This window comes from Oculina patagonica, chromosome 4, assembly GCF_052425735.1.
Source record: "Oculina patagonica isolate OP01 chromosome 4, crgOcupat, whole genome shotgun sequence".
NCBI classification, from domain to species: domain Eukaryota; kingdom Metazoa; phylum Cnidaria; class Anthozoa; order Scleractinia; family Oculinidae; genus Oculina; species Oculina patagonica.
Genome location: NC_135761.1, coordinates 26927424 through 26938690, shown reverse-complemented (window position 1 = coordinate 26938690; position 11267 = coordinate 26927424). Strand labels below are relative to the sequence as shown.

The window sequence follows — 11267 nt, the reverse complement described above, 5'->3', positions numbered from 1 at the left end:
AAGCACAAGAAGAACGAATAGTTTCGTTTTCTTTTGGTTTTTGTTTATTTCTAATCGGACAGTGTTTGCTCTTCTTATGCGCTTATGTTTATGGCCAGTGAAAACCAGTCTTACAAAAGTTAATGCCAATCGTTTGAGAGAAATAAAGGATAAAGCTGAAACTCTCCAGTTAATCATCAAGGAGCAACAATGTATGTTTCTTATACTTACTCTCTTTAAACGATTGTTCCGCTTAACTTTTCGTCTGTGTTCCTCGAACTTGCTATTTGTTTTTCTGGTTGCATCGTCACGTAAGGATCTCCAGTGTTGTTGAACGGCAACTAAAATGCAACAGAATATTTATCAATAAGGGAGGCTACTTACGGCGTTTCGCCAATTACAAGCCCAAAATACATGTACTACATGTACAGATCTAGAGCGATAACAATTAAACAAACTTAAAACGAAATTTAAGTCTACATCATTCCAAATTTATTGAGGCCCTTTAAAACTGTTTAACTGAGAATAATATTGTTAAAACGAGTAATCAAAAAGACAAAAAAAATGGTAATGTACATACAACAATTACGAGAAATTTACCTCTTATGATAGCCTTTTTCCATTTTTTCTTGCCATACACTGACTGCACTTCTTTGACAACTTTCTTTGCCATGGCCTGGTTTGATGGACTATTAAACCTACGATAGAGGTAATGATCGGTAATGAATAAAAGACTATACAAACCCATTACGCATAATTAACTGCTGAATTGAAGCAGTTAAATCTACGGTGGCCCAGAAGGGACGACGCTTCTTCTTGAAAATGCAGTGTTGTTCGCAAATTCAGTTCTAAAAATAACAGTTAGATTTCTACAGAACAACACTGCATTTTCAAGAAGAAGCGTTGTGAACTTGTCCCTTCTGGGCCGCCGTATTAATCTCATCTCAATTACACAAATAATACAACGAACCCATCACAACTCGTAACAAAAAACTAAAAGTTACGGTAAGCGCTCTCCTCTTCCCCCCACATGACTAGGCTGACGCGCAATACATGTAAGTAGATCGCAGGATAACGAGGATAACGATGTTGTGTACTTAACAATTATTCCATGAGTGCGAGTTGGATATTAAACAATTATTCTGCGAATCGCGCCTGATACTTAGCCGACGAGGCCGTAGGCCGAGTTGGCTAAAACCAGACGATATTCCGCATAATTGAGCAGGATATCTCTTTTATTATTCAACAAATTGTTAGCCTGTGTACAGCCGTCCCGCTCCCCTCAAAAAAATCGGGGAGGGAACGACGTGCCCTCCCCTATTTTTTTTAGGGGAGCGGGACGGCTGTACACAGGCTACAAATTGTCAACGAAACGCATTTTGCAAATAGAAAAACTGTTATTATGCAGCGCTTTACAGCCCTTCAGACAGTGAACGTCATGGTCTAAAGTCGATTACTTAGCCGATTATTCACAGTTATGTCATTTTCCTCAAAACGCCGGTAAACCGCGTCCAGACGACGTAAATGCGGACTAAAAAGAACCAATCTATTACATATTTCACCTGGTGTTCAAATTGTATTCAAGCTGGTTTTCCTGATCCTCTTGCCTTGTCAGTTCCTGCCACACTTTCCTGACGGCATTCTTGTAGTTTTAAAATAACAGAAAAAAAAAACAGTGTCAAACTAACTCACATTGACATTTTACAGTTTTTAAAGCACACCTTCACAATTAATATACATACATGTACATACATCGACTCAAACTGGAAGCACCGGGCGAACGTAATTTTTGGGTGATTACTGTATTGTTCACTGCTTGCGAATGAACATATACATGTATTACAGAGTAACATACATGTATAATCCAATTTTTGTTAAGTTTGAATTAACGAAACAAATTGATTTTATAACCTGGTTAGTGGGAATAAGTTGCATAGAAGTCGTGTTTAAATCAGCCTGCGCGCGTTTCTCTCGGCTGTTAGCATATATAACCTAACGCCCGTCTATTAGGTAAACAGGCGACCTGATTGGCCAGGCAAGCGCCTTTTAATTCTCGATATAAGTAAAAGTGCCGACATGGACTGGCCGAAGTCACAAAAAAAGATAAATAAACCACTCATACCGACCGTTTTGTTAAAAAGATCCGTTTCTGTGTTATGCTAAAACAATTAGCTGCAAGGCTCACTCTCGGATTTTATCCACTTTTGATAGTTGGCTTGTCCCGAGCCAACTCTCAGCCGATAGAATCCTCAGGCTTGTCGTCCAATTGAGTGAAAGTGGTTTATTTATTGATTCGTGCTTTCACAGGCGGCCCAGGCGTTGTATGCGATCAATGTGACATATAGTGTGGCCGATTGCGTAACTCTGGTTCAGCCGTTTGAGACAACTTGTACGAGAAAGCTTCGAAAATTGCTCTAAATATTACATTGTAAAGGAACTGAAATAAAAATGGCTTACCTCTTGTATTTCTTGCATTATTTTGACTTCTCTGTGTTCCTAGGGTGAGTTTTAAGCCATTTTAGCGATTTTCACTTTCGACGGTTTAGTTTTTCTTTACGTCGAAAGCATAACTCGCTTAAATGGCTTAAAAACCCACTCTAGGAACACATAGAAGTCAAAATAATGCAAGACAACGAAATGTAAGCCAATTTTATTTCAATAGGCCATTTCCGAGTTACCCTTTGCCTCTGTTTCAAAACGAGTCTACGTGCGAAACCATTCAAATGAAAATGAATTTGAGACTTGTAGTCTTTCTATGTCCGATTCTATTAGCGTGGTCAACGAGGCACAGAGGTGAATATAAGAATAGGGCATCCTTATTGGTCGAGATACTCTGAGGCTTGGTTGCTTAGCTACGCCACCTTTGTCATCCAGATCACAGAAATCGCGCGAGATTCAAAAACTATTGCAGGTCTTCAGCACCGTTTGTTGTCTATAAACTCCCCGAATCCGACCGATGCGCGGAACCTCGCGCTTTAACTAGCGAAGACTACTCGTGTTATTTTCGTAAATGAAATGAATGCCGGCAAAAAATGAAAACCGTTCGAGTTTCTTCTCTCAAACCTTTCCTTTGCTAAACAAGAAGTGAGAACTACATGAATTTGCACAAAGACTCCAAATGAATTCAAGTGTATGGGAATGAATGATAGACTCATAAGTACTCTTGGATTTAATCATACTGTTAAGCAAATATATGCACACACTTTTGCGTAGATGACTTAGTTTGCAGTGAATGATATTCGGAGCGCAAAAGTTAAGCTAAATCTTCATTGACAACGTTCATTGTTTACATGGGGAATGTCACACATCACCCAAAGACTCATTATTAAAACCGCCATTCGAGCGTCTCGATATTCGGTTAGTATTCAGTTTAGAAGTATAATAGTAAAATAATCTTACTCACCGAGCACTCACTATCGCTGTCTTTTGATCTCTGGAATAGTCGCCTTCTTGTTTTTGTCTTAAGATTTGACACTTCACTTTTCAGTTGTTGATTTTCTTTGCGAATTTCCGCAACTTCGGCCAGTAACTTTCTCACAAGATCGATATCTTCTGGAGTAGCCTGATTCTCTGGAGCAGCTCTTGGGGTTTCTCGATCAGGTCTTCTATTCTCTTCATTTTCTTCTCTCGGCGATTCCATAGCACTTGCCAAACAGTCGAAATAGAACAGATGTAAAGGTGCTGACACTCGCTTTCGTTGTTGAATCTTCGCTTTGCTAATTACAAATTTCCCGCCTCGCAAGTGACGCGACGCGAGTCTTTGCTGACCGAACTTGAGCCCGCATCACCATGCGCAACTGCTTCTGCGCACTTGTCACCTTTCGATCCTTTTGATGTGGATAAATTTTCGTGTGATTTTCAGTGATCAATCGTGCTTTTTCGAGGAGATTTTGATCTTTTATTTAAGTATAATTTTAAATCAACGCATTAAGCGAGAATAGGATGAAGAGAAAAGAAATGCATGGCGAGTCGAGTCGTCAAAAGAGGCGAACAAGATGCAGACAACGATGTGCATGTGGTCATTGTCATCAGCGAAGACTGTACTTAATGCAAGTGTAAATCAGTGGAAAACTGTGGAAAAAAAGATATATCAACTCCTCTACATCTCATTCTGTACCTAAAGACGTTCCTGGATCGAGCTCAAGTGAAAGCGAAGGTAAACTTTACGCGTTATCTTTTTTTTATAATTTAACCTTGTGCAGTGATCAAACTCATTTGAATTTGTAATTAAGGTCTGAAAAGTGACGGCTTGAACAACCATATTTTTAGGTTGACAAGAAAGTTTGAAACAACAGTATTTAACTGCCCATCCCTTTGGCCTTTACTAATTTGGTAACATTAATTTTTTAACCCACAGTTAATTATGTGAAGACAGGCTTTATAATCCTGGCATATCACATCAAATGTTTGGTTTTCAAACTCAATCGAACGTAAATCGAACGATTAAATTTGATGTTGTTCGGTCATCGAACGAAATCGAACTTACAAAAAATTAAATGCAAATCAAACCAAATCGAACGTTCGATAAAGTTCGATGAGGTTCAACTTAGTTCTGTCGTCGAACGATACCTAAGCGAGTGGCTTATGACTTATCACAATATAATCTGAATCAAGCAAAATCGAATGTTCGGTTTTCCATCATTTGATTATCAATGGGGATTATAAATGCATCAATCGATCCAGCCATCTAAATTTATGTTTCCTTTATTTCCATACTAATTTTTAGACCTGTGATTATACGATACCGTTTCCCATCACTTATTCCAAAACCATGTAAGGAATAATCAATAACTTTTTACTCGCTCATTAGGTTCCAATTTCTTTATTTTAAATTTAAGCTACAAGTTCAATTTGCAAACTTAATCGAATTAAATTGAACCCTTAATTTCGATTTCATTCGATTTGGTTTGGAAATCAAACTCATAAAAGAATAGTTGTCCGATTTCGTTCGATGACCGAACAACATTGAATTTAATCGTTCGATGCCTTCCAAATTTGTTCGATTGAGTTTGATGAAAAATTTGTTTGGTTTTGTTCGATGTGATATGCTGGGTATAATCTACATTTGTTTTATTATATGTACAGTAAATCCTATGATAATCACCAATGTGTATTTTAATGTAGATGGGAACTTGGACCTATCATTGGGGCCAGCTACATGTTTACATGCACAGGATCTTTCTGGGAGTGATTCAGGTAAGCCCCCTCTGTTTTTTTTTTTTATTTTTTATTTTTATTCATTTCAATAGAAAAAATACACACAAATAACGTATAAATAAACAAATACAATAATTGAAAAAATTAAAAAAAATTAAAAATTAAAAAAAAAATAAAAAATTATTTGTGACCTCTCACGTGAAAACGTACACTATCGGCTTTCTGTTGAACGGATAAAATGTACGGCTACGGAACGGGTAACGCATGGCTCATAAAGCCGTGTGGAACGGGTGAAACTGTGCGGCTGAACGGCTTACAATTTATTCCGAATGCATAGCGATGAATGGCGAAATGGCTTACAATATATATTCCGAACGCATTATACCCAGAAGTTATGTGTTATGAAAGATTATATGATGCGCCGTGAACATTTATAAACTTTTTTTGTGAGATAAATTTTTGATCTTTTGGCACGCGTCAACGAGACCGACAGATCGCGCTTACTTTTCCTGAACGGCTTACTCAAGCCGCTCGCACGGATGTGCAGTTCTGAACGGATGACCTTTGCCGCTCGCACGGATGCAAATTTTTCCTGAACAGTTGACTCAAGCCACTCGCACGGATGCATGGAATTCAAATTTATAGTTATCATTAAATTGAGGATCTTTAAGGAATCGGAGATGTCTTTTTCAACTGTCATGTGAAATTAGAAATTCAGAGTTGTAGCTAAGAAAACACTAAGCCAGCTCTTCAACAAACCCAGCTGGCTTTTCTGGCCTTGGCAGATCTAAAAGTTTACCTTAGTCTGTGTTTTCATTGAAATTTTAGCCGGATTTAAGTTCTCTTTCAGCCGGTGAAATTAGCTGGCAGCCGGCCCTTAGCGACATCCCTGGAAATTATTTGTGATTTTAAACAAGTTGTGGCCAAGTGTGTAAATTAACTTGTTCAAGTGACTTTTTGGTGGGTTTATTTTTGGAGGAAATTATTATAAAGAGGGCATTTTTGATAAGGATTTTTGAATTTTCAAAATATTTAGATTGGTTTGGTTTTTTAGGATGGATTTGATTCGTTATATCGAAGTTCGTTATCTTGAAGTACTGTTCCATAAATTTGACTGTAACTTTGACCGGGCTGAAGAATATCGTTCATTATACTAAAGACTTTGTTATATAGGTACATTGTAAACGGTTATGCATTGGAGCGTTTGTTTTTGTTTGATTCTGTCGCTGAAGAAAAGCGCTTGAAAATAAAAAAAGATTTGGGGCATTTGGCCGTCTTAAATAATATTTAACAGTAGAAACAGGTAAAAAATGTTGCTTCTGAGGTCATTTGGCTTGATTACTCAGATTAATGGAGATTGGAACAGGCTACGGCCAAACACTTCAAAGCAAAGGTTTCATATCATACCAAACTCAAGTCAAAGCGCACAATGCATTCTGGTACACAGGGAGTCCTTAGCTGTAGAGAAAATAACGGTCACAAGGAACATGTGTTTACATACATGTAGTGCTGGGCATATGTCTTGGCAGAAAATTTTTTTGATTGTTTCATAATGTCCCTGTACTACTTATAGCAAACTCGGAGGAAATTTCAATTTTTGCAGTAATCAATTTTCTTGATTCAAAACAAATCGATATTCAGCCAAACATAGTATACAGTGGTTTGTTTTATATTTAAGGCCCATCTGTGGTAAGAATATGAGTGACTCTTGCTGTCCTATGTCTGACTGTTGGTAGCATTGGCTCTTACATGTAAGTGTTCACAGTTTTACAAGTAGTACGGTAATTCCTGTTCAGCTTGAACAATTTAAATTGTAAGATATGAGTCTCTTACGTACCCCTTTTATATTTTTAAGTTGTAATAGTACCCCAATCTAATTTACTAGGGTATCTAAAAATCCTCATGGGTCATAAAGTTACATTGTATGATTATAACAGTTACCCATCGTGTACTGTTGCCCCAAATTGTTTTTAACATGAGACATCTCCCAGTCTCTCAGATTCTAAATTTTTGTTTAAAAAAAAAACTGGGTGTGACTAGGATCTTTTTTAGACAAGTTCAGAATTAATGGCTAACTATACCATCCAGTTTGTAAGGATTTAGTGCTTTACTAAAAGGTTCTGTAATAAATTTAAACTAAGGCCCTTTAAAATGCAGCACACTGCACTATTTCTTTTATTCACTATTGTGTAAACTGCTGCAGGAGGTTGCTTGAGAATCCTCTGAATGAGTTTCTTCTAAATGTATCTTCAGTAAAATAATAACAAGTACACTTCTTTTCTTTCAGGAGCAAGAAGAGTCTGACAGCCTTTCTGATGAGGATAGTAGCCACCATGAAGATGGTGGTACAGATTATGTCGACTCGGACTTAAGTGATTGGCTCAAATGACCCAATTACATGACTTGACCCGACTGGCTCAGGTTCCAACCAGTGTGAACAACCCATCTGACTCAAATGACCAAACTGTCTCAAATGGCCCAACCGACTCAAATGATACTATTGGGTCAAGTGATCCAACTGCATCAATTGACCCATGAGGCTCAAGTGATCAAACCGGTGCAAACAACCCATCTGACTCAAATGAAGAAACCATCTCAAATGGCCCAACCGGCTCAATGACACAATTGGCTCATGTGACCCAACTGTGTCACTTGACCCTACTGGCTCAATTGATCAAACCGGTGCAAACAACCCATCTGACTCAAATGACCAAACTGTCTCAAATAGCCCAACCGACTCAAATGATACTAATGGGTCAAGTGATCCAATTGCATCAATTGACCCATCGGGCTCAAGTGATCAAACCGGTGCAAACAACCCATCTGACTCAAATGACCAAACCATCTCAAATGACTCAACCAACTCAAATGACCCAACCGGCTCAAATGATACAATTGGCTCATGTGACCCAACTACATGACTTGACCCATCTGGCTCAGGTTCAAACCGGTTTGAACAACCCATCTGACTCAAATGTCCAAACTGTCTCAAATAGCCCAACCGACTCAAATGATACTATTGGGTCAGGTGATCCAACTGCATCAATTGACCCATTGGGCTCAAGTGATCAACCCGGTGCAAACAACCCATCTGACTCAAATGAAGAAACCATCTCAAATGGCCCAACCGGCTCAATGACACAATTGGCTCGAGTGACCCAACTGTGTCACTTGACCCTACTGGCTCAATTGATCAAACCGGTGCAAACAACCCATCTGACTCAAATGACCAAACTGTCTCAAATAGCCCAACCGACTCAAATGATACTATTGGGACAAGTGATCCAATTGCATGAATTGACCCATCTTGCTCAAGTGATCAAACTGGTGCAAACAACCCATCGGACTCAAATGACCAAACCATCTCAAATGACTCAACCAACTCAAATGACCCAACTGGCTCCAATGACACAATTGGCTCATGTGACCCAACTACATGACTTGACCCAACTGGCTCAGGTTCAAACCGGTGCAAACAACCCATCTGACTCAAATGACTAAACCATCTCAAATGACTCAACCAACTCAAATGACCCAACCAGCTCAAATAGGACAATTGGCTCAAATGACCCAACTACATGACTTGACCCAACTGGCTCAGGTTCAAACCGGTGCAAACAACCCATCTGACTCAAATGACTAAACCATCTCAAATGACTCAACCAACTCAAATGACCCAACCAGCTCAAATAGGACAATTGGCTCAAATGACCCAACTACATGACTTGACCCAACTGGCTCAGGTTCAAATCGGTGCGAACAACCCATCTGACTCAAATGACCAAACTGTCTCAAATGGCCTAATCCACTCAATGACACAATTGGCTCGAGTAACCCAACTGCGTCACTTGGCCCTACTGGCTCAATTGATCAAACCGGTGCAAACAACCCATCTGACTCAAATGAAGAAACCATCTCAAATGACTCAACCGGCTCAATGACACAATTGGCTCGAGTAACCCAACTGTGTCACTTGGCCCTACTGGCTCAATTGATCAAACCGGTGCAAACAACCCATCTGACTTAAATGAAGAAACCATCTCAAATGACTCAACCGGCTCAATGACACAATTGGCTCGAGTAACCCAACTGTGTCACTTGACCCTACTGGCTCAATTGATCAAACCGGTGCAAACAACCCATCTGACTCAAATGACCAAACTGTCTCAAATAGCCCAACCGACTCAAATGATACTATTGGGTCAAGTGATCCAACTGCATCAATTGACCCATTGGGCTGAAGTGATCAGACCGTTTTAAATGACCCAACCGGCTTAAATGACACAACTGTCGCAAATGACCTAACCAGCTCAAATGACCCAACCAGCTCAAATCACCCAACCGGCTCAAATGACACAATTGGCTCAAATGACACAACTGCTTCAAGTGATCAAACCGGTACAAACAACCTATCGGACTCAAATGACCAAACCGTCACAAATGACCAAACTGTTTTAAATGACCCAACCGGCTCAAATGACACAACTGCTTCAAGTGATCAAACCGGTACAAACAACCCATCTAACCCAAATGACCAAAACGTCACAAATGACCCAACCGGCTTAAATGACAATTGGTTCAAGTGACTCAACTGGGTCAACCACTCCAACCAGTGCAAACAACCCATCTGACTCAAATGACCAAACTGTCTCAAATGACCCAACCGGCTCAAATGACACAATTGGCTAAAGTGATCAAACCAGTGCAAATAACCCAATTGACTCAAATAATAACTGCATCAAATGACCCAACCAGCTCAAATGATGCAACTGGATTAATAAAAAAAACTTGATTACAATTTGCATGTTTGCAGTGATGTTCTAGCAGGCTGCACTGTATTTTGATAAATAGCTATTAATGGGATATGCTTATCAATCATCACAACAAAACGCATTGAGAAAGCCCTGTTACTTTCCTTTTACGCGATGATAACATGTCATGAGTGAGATTTCATTTCTCTTACCAAACTTGTCTCACAAATATGCTTTAATTTACTCAAAAAGTTAAGGTTGATAGAACCATCTCGTGTTGGTTTTTTATGTAGCAAACAAATTGGAGATCCGTCTTCAGAAAGATAACGAAAACAAACAGCAGAAATCCGCTAACGTAAATTTGACGGAAACAGACAACAGCAGACATCCGCTAACGTAAATATGACGGAAACAAACGGCAGAAATCCGCTAACGTAAATTTGACGGAAACAAAAAACAGCAGAAATCCGCTAGCGTAAATGTGACGGAAACAAACAACAGCGGCAATCCGCTAATGGAAATGTGACGGAAACGTAAACTCGCATTTCCGTTGCGGAAACATGACGGAAACGTGATATTATCACAGAGACTTGGATTTCCACGTTTCCGCAGCACGTAAACGTGACGGAAACATAGAGTTCTATGTTTCCGTCATGTTTCAGAAATACGGAAACGTGCGTTTTCGTCCTGTGCGTTTGGAATTAATATTCAATACAACCAGGTAAACAAATTGTGCTATTAAGAACGCGCAGCGTCTAACACCAGACATTATGTGATATATAGAGGATAATACATGGTTGCGCGGAGATATGAAATTTATCTTCGAGTGTTCAAATTGATAGCTCACGAGTCAGCGCAGCGAACGAGTGAGATATCGGATTTGAACACGAGAAGATAAATTTCATATCTCCAAGCAACCATGTATTATTCTGTTTATTATATAAACCTACTTATTACGATGTTTTTGACGATTTACCGAATATTTCCGACCATTTTCCGAAGATTTCCGAAAAATTTCAAAATGTTGTCCGAAGGTTGTACGAATGATTCCGAACATTTTCCGAAAATTTCCGAAGTTTTCCGGAATTTACCGAAGATTGCCGAGGAAAGATCCGAATATGTTTCGACTTAATATCGATTTACTTTGGCTCATTGAGCATTGAAACATGAAAATCTCTGCGAGCAGATTGGACAAAAATGATATCACACATGTGTGGATATCATTTTTATCCACACATGTGTGATACCATTTTTCTCGATTTGCTACCATTCGCTAAACCACTGCAGTTTGTATACGTAATTGGACTACATGCTGTCCAATTTGGAAATAATTTGATGAAAAAATTCCAAAGGGCAGCCAAAATTGGACGAGGCAACAAC

The 11267-nt window shown here is 39.1% G+C and overlaps 2 protein-coding genes and 1 long non-coding RNA gene across 3 annotated transcripts in view; 2 read left to right on the top strand and 1 right to left on the bottom strand.

The window, feature by feature from the left end:
- The window catches only part of LOC144652085 (uncharacterized), a 32789-nt gene extending 28763 nt beyond the window's left edge, over positions 1–4026 (bottom strand). Inside the window, exons 1-4 of the mRNA XM_078512119.1 lie at positions 3383–4026; positions 1542–1621; positions 580–677; positions 115–320 (exon numbers count right to left, since the gene is read on the bottom strand). Of these exons, the coding sequence (XP_078368245.1) occupies positions 115–320; positions 580–677; positions 1542–1621; positions 3383–3619 (621 nt within the window). The 5' untranslated portion in view covers positions 3620–4026. The remainder of the gene's footprint in view (positions 1–114; positions 321–579; positions 678–1541; positions 1622–3382) is intronic.
- Positions 1–10465, top strand: part of LOC144650107 (uncharacterized) — a 150855-nt gene extending 140390 nt beyond the window's left edge. The window contains exons 2-4 of the long non-coding RNA XR_013570015.1: positions 4065–4135; positions 5104–5175; positions 7424–10465. This is a non-coding gene — a long non-coding RNA (uncharacterized LOC144650107). The remainder of the gene's footprint in view (positions 1–4064; positions 4136–5103; positions 5176–7423) is intronic.
- The window catches only part of LOC144650049 (polycystin family receptor for egg jelly-like), a 145398-nt gene that overhangs the window by 49688 nt on the left and 84443 nt on the right, over positions 1–11267 (top strand). The window lies entirely within an intron of this gene.